The following is a 20269-nucleotide window of genomic DNA, read 5'->3' on the forward strand; positions in this document are numbered from 1 at the left end:
GAGAGGTGGGGAGGGAATGGGCTAAACAGGTGATGGACACTGAGGAGGGCACTTGTTGGGATGAGCACTGGGTGTTGTCTATAAGTCATGAATCACTGGGTTCTACTCCTGAAACCAATACTACACTGTAGGTCAACTAACGTTAATTTAAATGAATAAAATTTTAAAAAAGTGTTAAATGATTACATAAATGAATACTCCATGTGTAAGTAATCCTGCATATACATACATATAATAGTAAAGAACATTCAGTATTAGTATGAAGAACATTAGCTTCTAGTTAGATAAATCTGAACACGAATCTAGGCTCTGCCACTTACTGGTTAGGTCAAGAAATCTGGATTAAAGTACCCAATTGAAAGGAGACAAAAGTCACTCTAGGCTGAGAGATCCCAGAACGCTAAGATGGGAAACTTCTTGGCACTGATGGAGGACAGCAAGTGATTTAATTTGGTTGGAATAAAGAAAACTTGAAATAGGCTACTGTGAAATAAGCATGAAAGTATAAATAGATAATAGATCATGGAGTTCCTAGATGAAATTTAAGAGAATAGACTTGTTATAAAGGCAAAAGGAAGTGAAAAAAGTTTTGTGAGTGATATTACTAAAGCTGTTAATATGGAAATTTAATCTGATTTAGCGGGGACTCAGAAAAAGATAGTGATACTGACTGCAAAGGTATTTCTGTAATCTACAAGACATGTATTGAGGGCCTGAACCAGAGGACAAAACATCAGGGACATAACTTGATGGAGCTATGTTGTAAAGAATGAATTGACTCTGCATGTCTCTTAACTGAATATCAGATCAATATAGAGACCAAAGAGTATGTCACACATTTAAGTCTCAATCACTGCTAACATTCTCACTTACATAACAAAAAAGGGCAAGAAACAGGTTTGTGAGCAATGAAACCAAATTCACTTCGGAACATGCTAGGTTTAAGAAATCAGTGCACATCAAGGTATAAATATATCCCCAAGAGTTGAAAATGAGTTGGAGATGTGGTTGTAACTCAAAAGATATTGGAAGTGGGTGAAAACACAGATAACAGTGGTCATCTGCATACAGCGTGAAGCCAGGAAATTGTATCATATTGATAAGAGAGAGAGTGTAATAAGTGGATCAAGAGATCTTATACAACGGGAGTTACAAGAGGAGAAATAGCCAGATAATGAAAGAGATAGAGAAGAGAGATAGAGAAGAACCTGATGAGTCTAGAGGCTGTGAGAAGTTATTTCAATTACGGTGAAAAGCCTGAAAGCTGAAAAGATGACATTTGATTTGCTGATGAAGCGTAATTGCTGAATAAATAAATGAATAAACCATAGACTATTCTACAGAAGGTAATAAATGAAAGAAAGAGTCACATAACAATATATGAAATATGAACAAGATAAAGTGGAGTGATGTGTTTGGGAAGAGGTATTATGCAGACGGGTCTAAGTGCCCAGAGGAGGTTTAAACAGGGTTAGGTGCCAAGAGAGAAAGAAACTGAAGGCGAAAAAGATACTGGGTATTTCTTTTTGTTTTTTCATTTTTTAAATGTTTATTTATCTTTGACAGAGAGGTAGAGACAGAGCATGAGTGGGGGAGGGGCAGAGAGACAGGGAGACACAGAATCTGAAACAGGCTCCAGGCTCCGAGCTGTCAGCACAGAGCCCGACGTGGAGCTTGAACTCATGTGCAGTGAAATCATGACCTGAGCCCAGGTCAGACGCTCAACCGACTGAGCCACTCAGGCGCCCCAAGATATTGATTATTTCTGATATAAAATTAGGAGTAGAATGAGAGACATGATCAAACTCATAAAAATAGGAATTAAGTATAACCATTAAAAAAAAAATGTCCCCCATCCAAGGATGGATGGCAGGAAAGTGTTAACAATAAAGGAAACCTGGGGTAAAATAAAGGAAAGCAGTTAGTATTTCTTCTTGGCAAATTATGAGAAAAACGCATTTACAGGTAGGAATCCTAAGGTAGGTCAGACTGCTTGACCCCAACAGGTTTGCAAACTACAAAGGTTATAAATCACATTTTTCAAGTTTAGGACAGATGGGCATAATTGATGTTTCTAATATATCAGGAACTTTTAAGATAATTCATAAATGTTATGTTTTCCATCGGGGACAGTCACCCACATAGCTCGTTCTCCCATTACGGAAAACTTCACCCCCTTCTTTGTAAACCACCAAGTAAACCACTTGAATGCCACTCCCTAATGGAGTCCAGTCTAGTCTGTCCTAAGTTCATTTGAAGTGAATCAGACACAACTTGTAGGGGACTGTACGGGCTCAGTCCCTCTGAGCAACACTTCAGAAAATTTTTTTCTTATACATAGTTAAGATATAAACTTATCAAACCTAACTGCGTGTAACATCATCTTCTGATGTGCTTCCTATAGAAACAGGCAGAACATATCATTCCTCACCAACTGTGAATCATGCTTCTTTTCTAAAGGATACCATTAAGTTTATTTCAATGGCCTAGGCTAAATAAAACAGGTAAGTGAATTTGTTGCATATTTTTATTTTATGACACATTATGTATTGTGTAAAATTTACACAAAGGTAGAATGAACAAACAGAGTCTAGCAAAATTAGGTCCACTTATAATTACTTCATTAAGGAGTCATACCTGAGCAGGGCCTTAATGAGCTGGTAATGAGGTAAAAATGTGCTGCCAGAAGAGGCACTGGAGAAAACCTTCTGGAAAAGGCAGCTCAATAAAGTGATAACGAAGAGGAAAAAGGACTTATCTCTGTGTCTTGGCTCATGCTCCTCTATTTTAGGAGCCACTCCTTTTCTTTACCTCTTGGAGGTTTCAATGGGAAGGTGGTGAAGAAAAGAGTCCAGAGAGTCAGGCAGTGAGGAGGATAGGAGAGAGGAGGAGGAAGAAGAGGAAGAAAAGGGCAGATACACTGAAACTTAAAATGGGGTCAAAATAGCATCTCCTATCTCTAAGAAATGTTATAAGAATTTGATTAGTTCACGTAATATGCATACTTGGCATATGGCAACACTCAGTAATGTCTGGCAGAACTATTTTTTTTTTACTAATAATGAGAAAACTGATTAAGTTTCTTATTCAAGATTATACAACTAACCTTTGTAGAAACATGGATGGCAATTTAACTCGAAATGAGTCTGAGTCACACAAATGTTCTCACCCAGTCTCCTTTGTTCAGCTTTGCCAGAAACCTAGCCAAGGATAGAGGGCATAACTGCGCCCTGAAGTATGCTTCCCTGGTTAAGAATTTTAGCCTTACTCATAAATTAACTGTGCAAAATAATCACTAATAATCACTAATTAAATACAACCACTATTCTAAAAAATCGATGAGCCTCTAAAAATGTATTTTTCACCACACAGGATCAGCTCTATGATTTCTTAATTCCCATTCATAAACTACATTAATTCCTCTTCTTAATTCCCATTCAAAACTACATTTTTTTTAATGTTTATTTTTTGAGACAGAGAGAGAGCGTGTGCAAGCATGCAAGCAGGGGTAGGGGCAGAGAGAGAGAGGGAGACACAGAATCTGAAGCAGGCTCCAGGCTCTGAGCTGTCTGCACAGAGTCTGATGCGGGGCTTAAACTCACAGATCTCAAGATCACAACCTGAGCTGAAGTTGGTCACTCAGCCGACTGAGCCACCCAGGTGCTCCAAACTACATTTTTGATAAAAGTCACTTTCTTAAGAGTTTTTCAAATTGTCTATTAAACAAAATAGTTTTCTTCTAAGGAGAAATTCTAGGAAATCACACAAGTCTAACACCTTTCATTTCCATGCTCTAATATATACCATGCTCTAATTTCTTGTATTTTTAGGTTTCCTACAACACTACAATAATGGAAGACTCCAATGAGCAGACTCTTTATGTGGGAAGTATTAAATGGTGCATAGAATCTGACCTGCTTTGGGTGTGACTGACTTTCTTGTATAAATAATACAGAGCATGTTATACACATGTTTAAATCAGCACAATTAAAATGTACCATATGAAGAAGCTTATAGTTATATTTTTCTGAAATGGAAAATAAATACATTTTTCCAGAATGAAAATCTAATAAGAACAGCTATACAGAGTATCTATTTCCTTTCGGTATCATATATCTAGAAACGTTTCCCCAAATAGTGTGACGAGTAAATTTCTTCCATTTTTCTACTCTTTTAAAAATTACATATGTAAGCCTTCAATGATGTTTGCATTTTTGGGTAACCATTGGGAACTTTTATAAAAAGAGAACCTTACGGGTAACTATAAAATGAAAGCACACACCACTATTCTAAGAATGCCCATGCATGAAGAATCAACATATATTACACCTAGAGAAGTCTCAATAACAAAAGAGCATCACGTGACAACATCTAATACAACTGGGAACAATGAAACAGCTCCTGATGAAGGAGAAAAAAGGCACTGCGAAATTCAAACAAAAGCCATGTTAGCTTATCTTGGATGAGGAAATTCTTTGGTTTGTAGAACGGAGAGTAAATGTTGACAGACCTGTGAAGGAAGTGGGCTCCTTGTGGGGTCAGAGGTGGTGACATAAGCAGCCTGTGTGTAGGCATAGCTCTTGAACCGAGGCTTAGGAGAGGAAGGAGTTCGTTCATAGCCCTGTGCTAGACTGACTGTGATCTGCAGAGTAGGGTTAGGGGGAAGGGGACAGAGGGGAGGAGGAGACATCATAAGTAACCCTGGAAGGAATGCTTTTCAACACACTAGAAAAACAAACATTAAATGGAAACAGTGAGGTGAACTGTCTAATTTGAAATGCACATAGTTGGATTAGAAACTGGTATACTCCAAGAATTCTGGTGCTCAACGTCATGGTAATCAGGGAAGGTATGAGAGTGGGAGTCAACTCTAAGGATTCCATCCTGACACAACTCCAGCACTAATATGGGATGGTGCTCTTCAATCTGGCAAAAACAGGCACCCAAAAGCAATATTCTCTGAACTCCAAGTAAACAAAACCGGAATTCATCAGGTCAATATCCTGGAAAGAAATGGAGCTGTCATAACCTAAATATAGAACTATCTTGGTAGAGTGAAACAATTAGGCCTAAGATAAGCTTTCCACGCCTTCAGCAGGAATTTTAATAAAAGGCTTTTTAAAAAAGGTTTCTTTTTAAAAGGTTTTCTCATCATTGCATGTGTCAAAGAAAGTAAAAGAAAACACCGCAAATAGCCAATACTGGGAGTAAGAACAAGACATGTAACAAAAGAATCCTACTAGATTCTGTACAATAATAAAAATCTTTATAAGTATTCTCCATTTAACTTTTATTTAAAACATTTTGAACTACTTTTATCAAAAACGTTACCTTAAGTAATGAAAATTTGTTAATGCATCAGCAGGTGGCCACTAAAAATAAGAAAGTATTATTAAACAGAGTGCTTGCCATTGCTCTTGCTCTAGCTCTTTGTTCTCACATAGAAAAGTTTCATACATATATGACTTTGTCTTTTATTTTATTTCGTTTTACACAATATATTGTTTTCCATATTCTTATATATGCAATATATTGTTTTCCATATTATAATATAGTGCCTATCAACAGCAGAGTATTTTTTTACTTAAAATTTTTTTTTAAATGTTTATTTATTATTGAGAGACATACAGAGCATGAGCATGGGAGGGGCAGAGAGAGGGGGAGACACCAGAATCTGAAGCAAGCTCCAGGCTCTGAGCTGTCAGCACAGAGCCCAATGCACGGCTCAAACTCACAAACTGCAAGATCGTGACCTGAGCCAAACTCAGATGCTTCACCGACTGAGCCACCCAGGCACCCTGGCAACCTGGCAGAGTATTTTAATAATGTGCTTTGAAAATAATATTATAATCCATTCTATCAGTTAAAATTTAGAAGGTTTACAGAGTTTATCCATCTACTCATAGATGCCTATGGATACTTATATGTAGATGGATAAAGAAATAGACACACACACACACACACCCGCATTGTGCTATGTAGACACGTTTGTGTGTATATCCATAGATATAATAGATATGTACATGTATGATGGCTAAAAATGTATATACAATAGAAAGTATCACTGATATCAGTTACTCTTTTGATACTTTACCTGTTGAGAATAGTGCATTTGATGATGTAATTGAAAGTGTTCCTCTCTAGTAACTTTTGATGGCCTTGGCAACATTTCCACTTCCTGGATGGCTTCAATGCTCACTTGTTGAGGCAAAACTTGGAAGAGTGATGTGACATACATTAAGATGGACTTCTTATCTGGATAAGTGGTAGCAACATCTGTAAGCACATTAACACCACACATCAATTTTTGGTTTCTATATTTGAGTCTCTGAAAGGGGAATGAACAAATCAATGTTACAGGAAGAAGACACATTAATGAGCACTCGATTGCCCATGAATGTCCTCCAGAGACTAATTAGAACATGATAATCAGGCCTAAATTGTCCTTCCAATTTGGCAGACCAATGAGAGGAGCACTAAAGTTAATTTCTTTTCCTTGTTCACATAAAAACTTCATTCCGTAATACTTTTTCCTAAGTCAAATTGCCAAACTAGCCCATCTAAGAGACTGGTTTTCATTAGATAAGAAACACAAATAAAAGATTATATCTTCCTTTCCATGGAAAGCTGTATTAACATGTCAATTACAATAGTGCATTGGTAATTACACAATTATACAAAAGAGCTTAATGCCTTGGCGTCCAGTAAAGAAAGCTTACACCATCTAATCAAATTTTTGCTGGTGATTAAGTATGTAAAATGCGAAATATGTCTCTGTGTTGAAATGAACCATGCATTTCCACAATAAACATAAAATAAAACAATATACCATATGTATATGATTTGTAATATTCCTTAAGTATATTAAAAACGTGTATTTACATTTTGGTACATCTGTTAGAGTCAGATGTTACCTTCCTTCTCACACTCCAGAGATAAATTTAAAAGTCCTTCACATAAAAGTTGATCTGACATTATGTCCTTTGCCACATCCAGGGAATTGAAGAAACCCAGCATTTAAAGTCAATAATAATTTGTAATCACACACATAGTAAGTGGCAGGTCCTTCAAAAGGTTCTTTTGCTACTTGGCATTACAATTTACCCACTGCGCTCATTCCAGGGAACCAAGATGTAAAAATAATCCTTTATGTGAAGTGTATCATTAATCCCAGAAGTGTTAAAACATAAATCCTGGCGGGAGGCCAAAACAACTACGGAGCAATGTGCCAGGCATTTTTCTTGCCATAAATTTAACTTAGCTAGCATGAAAAGATCCGTTTTAAGTTAAATGTGTATATTCTGGTCAGGTATTCTGATTGTGACTAAAAAAGCCAACATTCAAATCTCGAGTCCACTAACATAAATGTAAATTGAATAAGTCACTTCGTCCATGCCTTCACAAAAATCAGGAACATGATTAATTAGAACAACTCTTTTTAAAATATTTTTAAAAATAATTACAGAAGAGGAAAAATTTAACTAATATTCCGGTCTGCCTCTATCCATAGTATAACACGGTACTTCTCAATTTTTAATGTGCATATGAATCACCTGGGGATCTTTTTAAGCTCAGAATCAAACTCAGTGGGTCAGGGGTGGAACCTGAGGTTTTGCATCTCCAATAAGGTTGCAAGTGATATTGAGGCTGCTGGCTTGAAGACTATACTTTCAGTAACAAGGGTTGAAAAAAATTACACAAGAAGCAGACTGCTTTATTATCTGCCACTTCATTGTTTTGCCTTTTATTTTTTCCCTTAAAGATACTTACTGGGCACTTAAATGCATAAGGCTGGGAGGTACAAAGTTTTATGGTACATATTCTCTGCTCCTTATTATAATTTAATTATTAACCACCAGATGGTGAAAGTAAGTTTTTGGGGCGCCTGGGTGGCCCAGTCAGTTGAGTGTCTGACTTCGACTCAGGTCATGATCTCACGGTTCATGAGTTCGAGCCCCACATCAGGCTCTGTGCTGACAGCTCAGAGCCTGGAGCCTGCTTCAGATTCTGTGACTCCTTCTCTCTCTCTGCCCCTCCCCCGCTTGTACTCTTGTCTCTCTCTCAAAAATAAATAAAAACATTTAAAAAAAAGTAAGTTTTTGCCAGTAATATTTTAGGAAGAACCAGAAATCTTACTAACTTAGCTTTGAAATTCCAAAGACTAAAATCTCCCCTTCATTTGATAACTGTTTTTCAAGTGTTCATTGTATGGTGGATACCACAATTCTTTACCACATTTTGAAACTCAAAAATGTTTTCTTTCTTCTCACTATGAACTAGTCAGTTTTATCTGTAATGAGCATAATTTAGAATTCTATTTTTAGTGTATTAAATACAATTATGCTGTGAGAAAGACACTGGATCCAAAAAGGTTGATCTATGTGTATTTACTGCTATATGATACATAAAAGTGTGCATGTATATTTTCAGCCTCAAATATATGTTATGCTAAAAATAAAGGTAAAAATCAATCAGGAATTATTTCTATTACCACAAGCAAATGTCAAAAATTATAGTACATTTTATCTACACAAAACATCTTTTGGATGAAAGCAAATATTCATAAATATCAATCATTATAATAAATATACACTGTTTGCCCAAGTTATTGACATTTTTGCCCCAATATATTACCTTCCCATCTCTGAGGTTATGTGGATTTAGCTGTACCAGCAGATGGAATCCACTATTTCTTTTCTTAAAGAAAGGAACTTAGATATTCCAAAATACGTTAATTTACTTCAACATATATGTACTAAGGACCTATTGTATTTATAAAATTGTAATAGATTATACAGGAGATTAACAAGACAGAGAATTCATGCATTCTGCTCACAATTTGCAATAGTTCAATAAATAAATAATGGGAAAAGTACAAAATAATTACATTGCTGAACAGAATTTAAAATGTGTTCCTCTGACTGGTACAACCAGTGCTTAAATATGTTCAGAGAAAGGAAGAAATTATATACTAGTAGGGGACCAGAAAAGTCTTATGACTAGGACACTGAAATAAGTATGTGTAGGAATTCATTGGCTAGAAACGGGGGAATGAGAAAGGTATTCTAGGCAGTGGGAAAGCACAAGCAAAAGTGCAGAGGTAAGAGATTAGAAACATCCCAGGCACAGTGCCTTCAGGTATCTTAGCCACAGACAGGAGAATAGTGAATAATAAGATACAATGTGTACGTTATATGTGAAACGTAGAGAGATCATCCATAGCACAGTAGAAATTTTGACCTTAGTTCAATAAGTTGGACAGTAACTGACTACTTTTGACCAAGAGTGTGACAGCACTGATTTTTTTTGTAAAGTAAAACTATTAAATGTAGAATGGGGTCAAGGAGAAAAACACCTGGAGGGAAGCTGGAAGCTAGGACCCAATCCAGAGAGGAGGTGTTAGAGAACTAAACAAGACTTTGTAATGAAAGCAAAAACAAACACACAAAAAAAAAACGCATGGCAGAAATTCTAAGATAGGTCCAAAACAACTTCATTGGATTTCAAATCATTTACTTAGCAGTCTTTGAAAATAATTATATATAAAATTCTGTCCTAAGCCCTGAGGGTACAAAGATGAATAAACTGAGAATAAAATGGAGGAGGACAGGAGGAGGGAAATACTTGCTGTGTAGTCATAGTAACAAGTAGCCCCAACACAAGTTTCAGACTCATTTAATCAATTAACAATTACCTGACTAGATGGTCTTGACTGTGCTTCCTCAAGCCAACATTGGCAATCCCTCCCTTTTGAAAGTTGTCTGATCAGAAGTGAAATCACTCCAATGAAAAAAAATTCTGAATGCAATCCAATTAATAGTGGTCTCACCTGAATAACCAACCATGCTTCTAAACGTGAGATCAACCTATTCCCATCTCTGAATGCTCACAGATGTACACCTCTTGACCTCCCAGTTTTCCCCCAAACCCAAGAAAACTCTATTTTGAGATACTGTGGTTGACCAGCATAGTTCCCTCTTATTTAAGTAAGTGATACATTCACCTTTGTGTTTTCATTTCAAATACCGAGCAATGATTTCATCATTTGATAAAATTCAATGGATGCAATTCACTTGTAAAGTTAAAATTAACAGGTTTTTTTTTGGGTTTTTGTTTTGTTTTGTTTTGTTTTGTTTGTTTTTTTGTTTTTTTTTTTTTTAGAGGAGAGTGTGATAGAATGAAAGAATGAGCAATTCTGAATCTGGATTCGGAATTTTAAAAATCTGTACCTAAATACTTATATTTGTAAAGAAAAACCCTTAACACCATTTATTTCCATTTCCTCATGTGTGAAATAAAAACCAGAGTCCCAATCTCATCATGGTGTTGTGAAGATCAAATGCAATAATGCTTAGAAAATACTGTAAACTTAATTAGACCTTGATATTGTTGCTATATTACAATTGTTGTTTTTTGTGTTACTAATACAAAAACAGATCTAGTTGTAGGAGACCATTAGTACTATTAACGGGAAGCCACAAGAAGCTGGTAGGAAGGAAAGGTCATTCATCATTTATTAAATATTTACAAAGCAATTATTATGTATCATAGAATATGCTTAGCCTTTGTTATATTACAGGTATTCAGGGGATGAGCCACCCAACAAATAATTAGGGACTGAGCAATGTATGAGAAACCAAAAGAAACTTCATGACTTGTGATGATCTTCACTCAGGATAATTGCACGTAGGCCAATGCCTGGGACTTTGTGAGCACCTAAATATTTGTCGAGAAACTGAATATAGTAGTTAAAGCCATAGAAATTGATGAGAATTGGGTAAGACAGCAACTGACGTACAACATAATGTTACAGATAATGAGTACCACAGTATTTGAGGAGGGTGAGAATGATGGGATGTGATTTACATTTTTTTTATTACAAGACATTAATATGTATGAAGTGAAAGAAGTGCCTGTACTCCCCAAAAAGAACTTAGAATTTGATGAAAGTAATCTTTGTACTAAAACCCTACTATGTAACGGTTTCATGGCTGCAAACATTTAAATTAATAATTTCTAACTTAATCTTTAAAGACATCTCAGAATGAAAGTGTTGAGAACTGATAAATACTGCTAGAATGTTTTATTTCATGAACAATAACACTGATTCTGATGAGTGTTTCTATACTAATCAGAATTTTGATATTGATGGATATAATGGAACAAATAAATCATTCACTGAAAATTCCATTATTTTTCAAATGAGGAAACTGAACTTCACACTGGTTTGATGGCAGGTTCAAAAGCTAGTCAGAATCAGAACTAGAACCCAGTCCATGCATCAGACTTCTTAGTACCTTACCTTCATTCTTGTCAAAAATGTTACCGTTAGTGTATTTAAAAACCAAGTATCTCAGAGTCATTATTTAAATAATGACCCTGTGATCCATTACCAAATATTAATGATATTCTCCATAAGAGTAGTGATTTCTACTTCTAATAAATGACATATGACGAGTAAATATACATGAAAATGCAAATTCAGTATTAAAGAAGTGCAAATTAAATACAGATATGGGTTTTAAATTATATTCCTTTGCCTACTACATTATCAAAGAATGACAGAAAAATAACAACCAAAGATGCAGAGGCTTCACTGATTTGGCCAAGCTCCTACTTTGCTGGATGACTACCAGTTGGTTCCAAATTTTATGAAAAATATTTTGGCAATGTCTACCAAAACCTTAAGAAAATTCATATTCAGTGACCCACTAATTTTCCTTCTAGGAATTCACCACAAAGAAATAATCAGAAATGCAAATGATGATTTATACAAACCTGATGTAAAATGTAACCAGTATTTATGAAACCAAAAAATTATCATACAAAAAAGAAAAGAAATTCAGACCATTCCAAGTGGCTTAACAGTTTGAGAGGTAGAAACGATCAAATATATAATTGGATATGAATAGTACAAAGCCATTCAAAACGTTACTTTTGAAGAATATTTGATAAAATATAAAAATGAATTCTTTATAACATCGAAAGAATAGAATGTATAATTTATGAAGAATATAATATTTTTTAATGTTTATTTAATTTTGAGAGAGACAGAGAGACAGACAGACAGAGCACAAGCAGAAGAAGGGCAGAGAGAGAGGGAGAAACAGAATCCAAAGCAGGCTCCATGCTCGAAGCTGTCAGCAAAGAGCCCGATGTGAGTCTCGAACCCACAAACTGTAACATCATGACCTGAGCTGAAGTCTGGCACTTAACCCACTGAGCCACCCAAGCACCCCAATGTTTTTTTCTTTAGAAAACATGAGGGAATCATACTTCAAGACATTAGTGAAATGGGTACACTGGTGAAACTAAAAATAATCTTCCTTTTCTCTTTTGTCCTATCTATATTTTCCACACTCTCTATTCAGCACTAACTTTATAGGTAGATATTGTCATCAATATTATAATAAAAGTATCTGTGAAGATCTAAAAGCAACAACAAAAAAAGAAGTTCCACAAAGTTTTGTTTCAGTATGTCCTCACCCCTAACAAGTCAATGGGAATGAGTTTGTCAGGAAACGGGTGTCTTCAACAGAACTGTTCTTATCTTGGGCAATCAACCTCCCAAAAGTCTGATTAGCCAGCTGGCAGGCACAACCTTGAAACACCTCTGAGAAAATCTAAACAAGAGCCTCCACTGCCTAAACCTCAGGTCAGTTTTCTGCCAGGAGAAAGGCAGAAATTGAAATAGCAGATTATAATGCATATCATGTATAATCAGAAAGAAGTGGGATTTCGGAGATAACAGATGCATAAATGTACACTCACAAAGTCTGGTCAGCCTTTTACAAGTTTTATAAAAAAAAAAAAAAAATGACAAAGGATGTCATTTAGAAACCCCGAGCAGAATAAATCTAGGTCATTTCTCACAGATTTCGTATTAGGAACAACACAATAAAAATAAATTCATTCACTGTAAGAGAAGAAGAATAGGTAAACAGGAAAGAAGAAATTTGTGACCACAAACAAGACATGGTCAGAGAGCTCTGAATGTCAAAATGTGAACACATACACATGCATACACACATATACAGACACAATCAAACAGCTGTGTTTGCTAAAATAACCAAATAGGAAGATACACAATTCAGAAGAACTTACTTCTGGAAGCAAGTGTGCTATCATCTGAGGTTTACAAATGAAGATATTATGTTATAATACCATCTGATCTCTAAGCACTAGCGTTTGTCAATTTATACGCAATAGCCTTGCAATGGACTGAATCATTAAAGTGTTAGATTATTACCTCCAATTTTAGTATTTTGCGTCCAGCACTACATTCTACATATATACATCTTCCATTTGCAAGTCACTGTGTACAATGAGTATATAGCATTCTAATTAGAAAATAACTTGCACAGGTCCCCTCAAGTTAAATTCTTTAACTTTGTACATGTTCTGCCTTCACTAAATTAAATACTCCTTAATGAAGCCATTCCAGATCTTCAGCATTTCACTCACTGATCCAAGTTGCTTTTTATCATCTAATAACAATGCTTCTCATTAAAGGACTATAAAATATACTTATGAAAATAATTTCTACCGATGAAGATGATTCAGTTTCATAAAAAATTAATGATAAAAAACAGTGCCTTTCATTTATCCAGGAGAAACACTAAATAATTTTAACATTTAAACATCCAATTATTCCTTTCAATATGCTCATGAGGTAGCAGCAGCTAACTATCACTATCATCTTGGTACAAGTAGAAAATAGTGCTCAAAATACATAATGGTCACCAGGGCCTAAAAGGGAAAAATAAGAACAAAAACAAAAGATGAGGTGCTTACAGCAGACTTGAGATGCACCGAAAACTAGTTCAGCTTTCTAATCATTAACTAAATAATGTTAAATATATGTAGCTGAAGGTGATGTTATTGATTCTGAAAAGTACCAGACTGATAAAATGAGACAATGAAAAACATATTTAACAAACATTTACTGATTACACTTTGTACCAAGCTATATTCTAGTCTTTGAATATAGAGTGATAAGTAAATGATCCCAGAGAGCCGCTCTCATGGAACCTTGATTCTAATGGGGAAATAAAATTACAAATAAATATTTTCAAAATCCTGTATTTACCTCTTGTCAGTTTATCCCTATCACCCTAGCTCTTTTTGCTTCATTATATAAACAAAAGTGACTTCCACAAATGCATTTTCTTTGTTGGGCTTTTTTGGGAAGAGGATTAAATGGGAGCGTAGATTCTGGAATGTTAATACCAAACATTCTCATAGAGCCTGAGAACAAATGCACAGAAGCTGGTGGGTAAAACTCAATTAAATGGAAATCTTCAACAAATCGTGACTTCACAAATTTCAAGTAAGCCACCTTTAAGTTTTTTTTTTTTTAACATTTTTTTAATGTTTATTTTTGACGGGGGGCCGGGGGTGGGGGGCAGAGAGACAAGGAGACAGAATGTGAAGCAGGCTCCAGGCTTTGAGCTGTCAGCACAGAGCCTGATGCAAGGCTCAAACCAAAAGACCAGTAGATCATGTCCTGAGCCAAACTCAGACATTTAACCAACTGAGCCACCCAGCGGCCCCTAAGTTGAATGTTTTTGAATCAAGTATCAAATGTCTTCTGTGTGCTGCTAATCAAAGTGAAGTGTTCTGACTTTAAATTCTCAATTCGAAATGCAAAATTCTCTTTTCCAAATGCAAAATTCTCAATTCCATATGCAAAATTCTCTTTTCTGGCTACTCACTGAGTTTGTACCTCATTAAAACAAATTTATTTAAAATAAATATTCCTGACCATTTAAAAACTTAGAACAACTCTTCAGGGCATGTCTTCTAAAACTAGGAGAATAGGAGCTAGCTTGACCTAACAAACAGAAGCTGATCAAACAGTATGGCAGACTATTGACAGAAAAACATTTGTACTTTCTTACACTTCCTCTACAGGACTATTGTGGAAAGAACTATTGGAGTTCCCATTTGAGAAGGAAGTATTTTTGGCTCAGTGACATTGAACTAGGCTTCCTTAATTGTCACCTGCTGTTTTTGTGCTGTGCTTTGCTTCTGATCTAACCAAAATGACTGCCATTCTGCCTCCTAGTAGAAAAGGTGCAGTAAGTTTCATAAGTAACTCCACACAAAATCTTCTTCACTAACACAAAATGTTCTATTTCTACCCCCTCTTTCTTTATAGAGTTCAAAAATGATAGTTGATAAACAGTGAAGCCAGAATGGAGGTGGTTCACTTCATTTAACACAAGTTTCATTGGTTATTATGGTGCTTTCTAACGTGTTTCATTCAGAAATATGCCTGATGGTGTAAGGACAATTCCAAGGCAAATCGCGCGATGAACACTAGCTTGAGGCAGACGCTGTATATGTGAGAAATATTTTTTAGTAACAAACATTATTAAAAAGTATCCATTCCATATCAAAGCGTTTAGCCTACAGATTTGACATAGGGAACGGGTGGGCTCAATATTTAAAGAAGATGAGCTCAGAAGGCATCTCTAGCTAAAACTGGATCAGAGAACCAGTTTCTCTCTACTCCACTGAGGGCTACAAATGTAGCTCAGCCTAATGGATGGCTTTTCATTTTATTCTGTACCTCCCAGTAGCACTCTTTCTTCTTAAACTGCTTTGTTTTTCTTGGAATCTTTGACGCTGTATTTTTCAGGTTTTATACCTATCAGCCACACTTTCTCAGGCTCTCCTCCTGGCCCAACCTATTTAAATGACAGCAAATTCTGGAAAGACTTAGAGGCTCGATCTCGGTCTTCTCTAGCTACCCTCACTCTTTCCTAGGGTATTTATTACCTTCCAATTATCCCTCCCTTTCTCTCTTAAATATTGCCTACATGCTAATGATTCCTAAATACCTATCCCCAGCTGAGACCTCTCACCTCAAAAGATACCTCAAATTTGTTACATATAAAATAAGGCCCTCAGTTCCCTTCAAAACCATTAGGCTCCCCCATCAATCACCGTCTCTGAATATGGCAACAACATCAATTCACTGTGTCAGGCTGTAAACTTAGAAATTGTCCTTGATTTTTCTTTTTATCTGAATTCTCTATTCTGATCCATTAACAAGCCTTGTCTCTTCTGCCTCTAAAAAGAATACACGCACCTGTTTACTTCATGTTCATGGTTACAATTTTCACCCGAGCCATGATCCTTGCCTTCTGGCCATTACATTCACATCCTAACTATTCTCATGCCTTTCAATCCATTCAGTATGCAACAGCTAGAATTATCTTTAAAAAAAACACAAACTAAATAGCACTGTCATACTTAAAACCCTTCAAAAGCTTCTCCTTTGTTTAAAATACATCCAACCTATTTCCATGTCCTACAATGGACTACATGACCCAATACTCTTTGCTAATGGGAGTCTAATGGCCTCTCTCTTTCTCACCCACTATCTTTCAGATATATTGGCCTTGTTTTCCTATCTGAAATAACAAAGGCCCTTTTTATACCTCTTGGTCTTTATACTTGCTGTTCTCTTTATCTGGAATATTTCCTCCATCTTTTCACATTTTTGGTTCATTCTTATCCATTAGGTTTGAGCTCATATGGCACTGCAGATGCATATGTTGATAATCCTATTTTTAAAAACCCACTCCCCTCCCCTTCATCTCACAGTGGCTTATATCCTTTATATCATCTGTCACAAACTGTAATTATTATGTCTATTGATCTATTCCTTTGCTATGATTTGTCTCTCTACCATAATGTAAGTACTGCAAGGGCAGCAACTTTCTCTAAATTGTTTTTTTTTATCACATACTAAGAAATAGTAGGTACTTCATATTTGTTAAATTAGTAAATGAATGAATGAACAGATAATTATGGCTGCTGGGAAGAAAGTTTCACTTCAGTGATGTGAACACAGAATTAGATTCATGTTGAAAATTGAGAACTGGTTCGAGAGGAACAAAGACTAAATCAGAGAAGAGGAGGCAGTACTTATCTCCCTCCGAAATTACATTAAAGAGATTCAGTTTGATATTTGATGACTTTTCAGTGAGCATCAATTATGGACAAGGTATTTTATTATGTTTCCTCATTTGACATTCAACACTCTCTTCTGAGTTAAGAATATTGCACAAGGTCATATAACTAATAATTGATAGTCCCAATAAAGCAGAGAAAAGAGACTTCTAAGTTGACATCCTGGTTCTCTCATTTTGTGACACTGGACAAGCTTAAACAGACTGAGCCTCAGCTTCCTATTGTACTGCAAAAGTTTGTCTTAAATTGCTGATGGCACTCTAAAAAATGAGACATGATTTGCATAACATCTCATGTTCTAGGAAATGAAACGGATTATTTTTTTAAGTAGTAGGCAAAGAAGCATTCAATTCTAAATTAGAGAGCATTAGCAGGTTAATCAGGAAGCCTATGAGTGATGATGACAAAGTTAGTACATTTTTAATTCACACTGAAAATACTCAAGCTAATACTCAAGGCACAGGAAAACTAATGTTTTATTCATTGTTTCTAAGCCTTGGCATAGACTCTACAAAATACCACAGTGCTTTACATAGACTAGATGTTCAAAAGTTATTGACTGACATTTACAGAAAAATGTGTTCAAGTACTCTCTGACCCAGGATAGAAAAAGATAACCCCTTAGAACTTGGATAAAGCACATTTCTCAGTAAATCTGTACGAAGTGTTTGAATCCACGGCAGGCTGGAAGAGTGAAACAAATGAAAGCCTTGCCATCTCACTACAACTATGACCCAATCATAGGTAGGACCCTACAACTACAATTCTAAGAGCAATTCTTTCAACTAAGATATGAGAATGAGAAAGGGATTCACTTAAGTAACAAAGAATTGTTAATACTATATATACGCAAACACATCTAAAAAGCAATATGGTCACTTACAGAACTACCGGGTGTATGTATGTGTGTGTGTCTTATTTGAAAATCAATCTCTTTTGAACAGATATTAGTAACATCAAAAAATGGGTAGAGAGAGGGAAAGGTGTAGCCTCTCGTTTCTATTTCAATAGCTGGATGTTCATTTTACCTACCTGCAACTTTAAAACTTCTCTTGCTTTTCAACAGTTGGACAAGGGTTAAAATTGATATGCTAAATAATACATAGCTACATTTCTTATCACAGCTTCTGGTTCTTGATTTTCAAATTTTGGTTTCTCTCAAATATCTTTCCTTCAGGTTAAACTCTACTAACACAGATCTATTGATGACTGTGACCTTCAAGGTTTAACTAGCTCAATTACTGTATACTGCAAAGTCTGTCTTGCTACCCAAAACTTCAGACCCTATTCAGGCTCTGGTCTTATATTGGCCAACATGGGCCCCATTTCCATTCCCATCATGATGGGAAACTTACTTCTTACAAAGAAATGTCTCCTTCAGAATAAACAGGTCAAGGGACACCCGGGTGTCTAAGTCAGTTAAGCGTTTAACTCTTGGTTTCAGCTCAGGTCTTGATCTCATGGTTTGTGAGTTTGAACCCTGTGTGGGGCTCTGTGCTGACAGCATGGAGCCTGCTTGGGATTCTCTCTCTTTCCCTCTCTTTCTTCCCCTCCCCTGCTCACGCATGCCCTCTCTTCTTTCTCTCTCTCTCTCTCTCAAAATAAACAAATAATTAAAAGAAAAAAAAGAAGAAGAAAAAGGTCAGATTAATGATCTTGACTCCAAGAGTTAATCTTTTAGCTATCCCTGATTTTTCTTTTCTTAGTTTGGATTTAATCTCTAACTTTCAAACATTTTTATTACAGGCAATACATGCTTATTGTAGTAGAAAATTAAAATAGTGCAGGAGTACATAAAATGAACAATGAAAGTACCCCCACATCTCTACACTACTCCAGTCCCATCTCTAGAAAGAATACTTCTCAGAAAAAGCTATGCTCTCTATCACCCATTAATATGTCTATCTATCCATCTGTCCATGTAGGCATCCATTTATCTATTACTCTGTCTATCTAATGAGATCAAATTAGATATAAACTAGGGTGCCTGGATGGCTCAGTAGGTTAAGCGTCCAACTCTTGATGGCTTAGGTCATGATGTCACGGTTAATGGAATTGAGCTCTGCCTCAGGCTCTATGCTGGCAATGCTGGGCCTGCTTGGGATTGTCTCTCTCCCTCTCTCTCAACCCCCTCTACCGTTTGCATGCTTTCTCCCTGAAAATAAATACATAAACATTTAAAATAAAACTGGATGCAAACTATCTACATATCTACTTTCCTAAACATCTTCACAAGATGTGCCCAGGTAGTAGAAATTCAAAGCCTTCTCCTAGAATTCCTAGGCTCTATATAATTTTTGACAATGAACTGGATTTCTTCATGTCTTCATGCCCTCATCTATAAAATGGGAGTAAGGCTTTTAGAAGAATTAAGATAAATGTAAGTACTTAGAAAAATGTCTATGAAAAAAAAAGTTTTCAGCAAAATGCAGCTGTAAAATGTATATACACATACATACATACAATTTGGCCTTTAAAAATTAGTTTTAGGGGCACCTGGCTGGCTCAGTACAGAATGTGGCTCTTCATCTCGGGGTTATAGGTTCCAGCCACATAATGGGTGTAGAGATTACTTAAAAAAAAATCTTTAAAAATTAATTTTAATAACGCATGCATTCTTCCATCCATTTTTTTTTTTTTTTTGCAATTGTTCACTGGGCACCTATCATAAGTCAAGGACTGTGCCAGGCAGGAGAGTTATAATCGTGAGCAAAAGTTAAACAAAAACCAAACAAATCTGGACTCTGATTTTACGGAACTTCTAGTCCAATGGTCGAACTCTACCTGCCTAGCAGTCCATAGTATGGAATAATACTGGAATGCTGTAAACAATTCTGCAACAAGCATCCTCATATATGTGTCTTAGACATGTGTGAGCATTCCTACAGCTCTAATCCCTACATATGAAATCTGAGGATAAAAACTATGTAGCATTCCATATCTTGAAAGATAACTCCAAATACCCTATATAAATGTTTCCAAGTGGTTCATCCACCAAAGGAGAAACAAGGCCTATTTCCACGAACCCTCATCACCAAAGGATGTTGTACTTTACAGTTCTTTAAATATTGGCAGTGTGAGCTTATTTTTGATTGGTTATTTGTCATTTTCTCAAGAGAATATCCAGATCATATTGGCCACTTTATAAATATTGTTACAGTGTATTTGTTCATAGTAACTCTAAGAGTTTTATCATAGTGAAGTTATTCTTTACTATCAGTATGATTCCCCAGTCTGTCATATATTTTGTTACTTTTTATTGGTGTCTTTCACCACAGAAAATATT

The 20269-nt window shown here is 35.8% G+C and overlaps 1 protein-coding gene across 3 annotated transcripts in view; it reads right to left on the bottom strand.

Annotated features, from left to right (window-relative positions):
- The window catches only part of DMD (dystrophin), a 1834617-nt gene that overhangs the window by 1525611 nt on the left and 288737 nt on the right, over window positions 1–20269 (bottom strand). For 2 of the 3 annotated variants that reach the window (XM_030304767.1, XM_030304768.1), the window contains exons 7-8: window positions 6095–6276; window positions 4511–4642 (exon numbers count right to left, since the gene is read on the bottom strand). In XM_030304767.1, coding sequence (XP_030160627.1) covers window positions 4511–4642; window positions 6095–6276 — 314 coding nt within the window. The remainder of the gene's footprint in view (window positions 1–4510; window positions 4643–6094; window positions 6277–20269) is intronic. The other variant, XM_030304766.1, reaches the window with a different exon arrangement.

The sequence above is a fragment of the Lynx canadensis genome, chromosome X (genome assembly GCF_007474595.2).
Source record: "Lynx canadensis isolate LIC74 chromosome X, mLynCan4.pri.v2, whole genome shotgun sequence".
Taxonomy (NCBI): Eukaryota; Metazoa; Chordata; class Mammalia; order Carnivora; family Felidae; genus Lynx; species Lynx canadensis.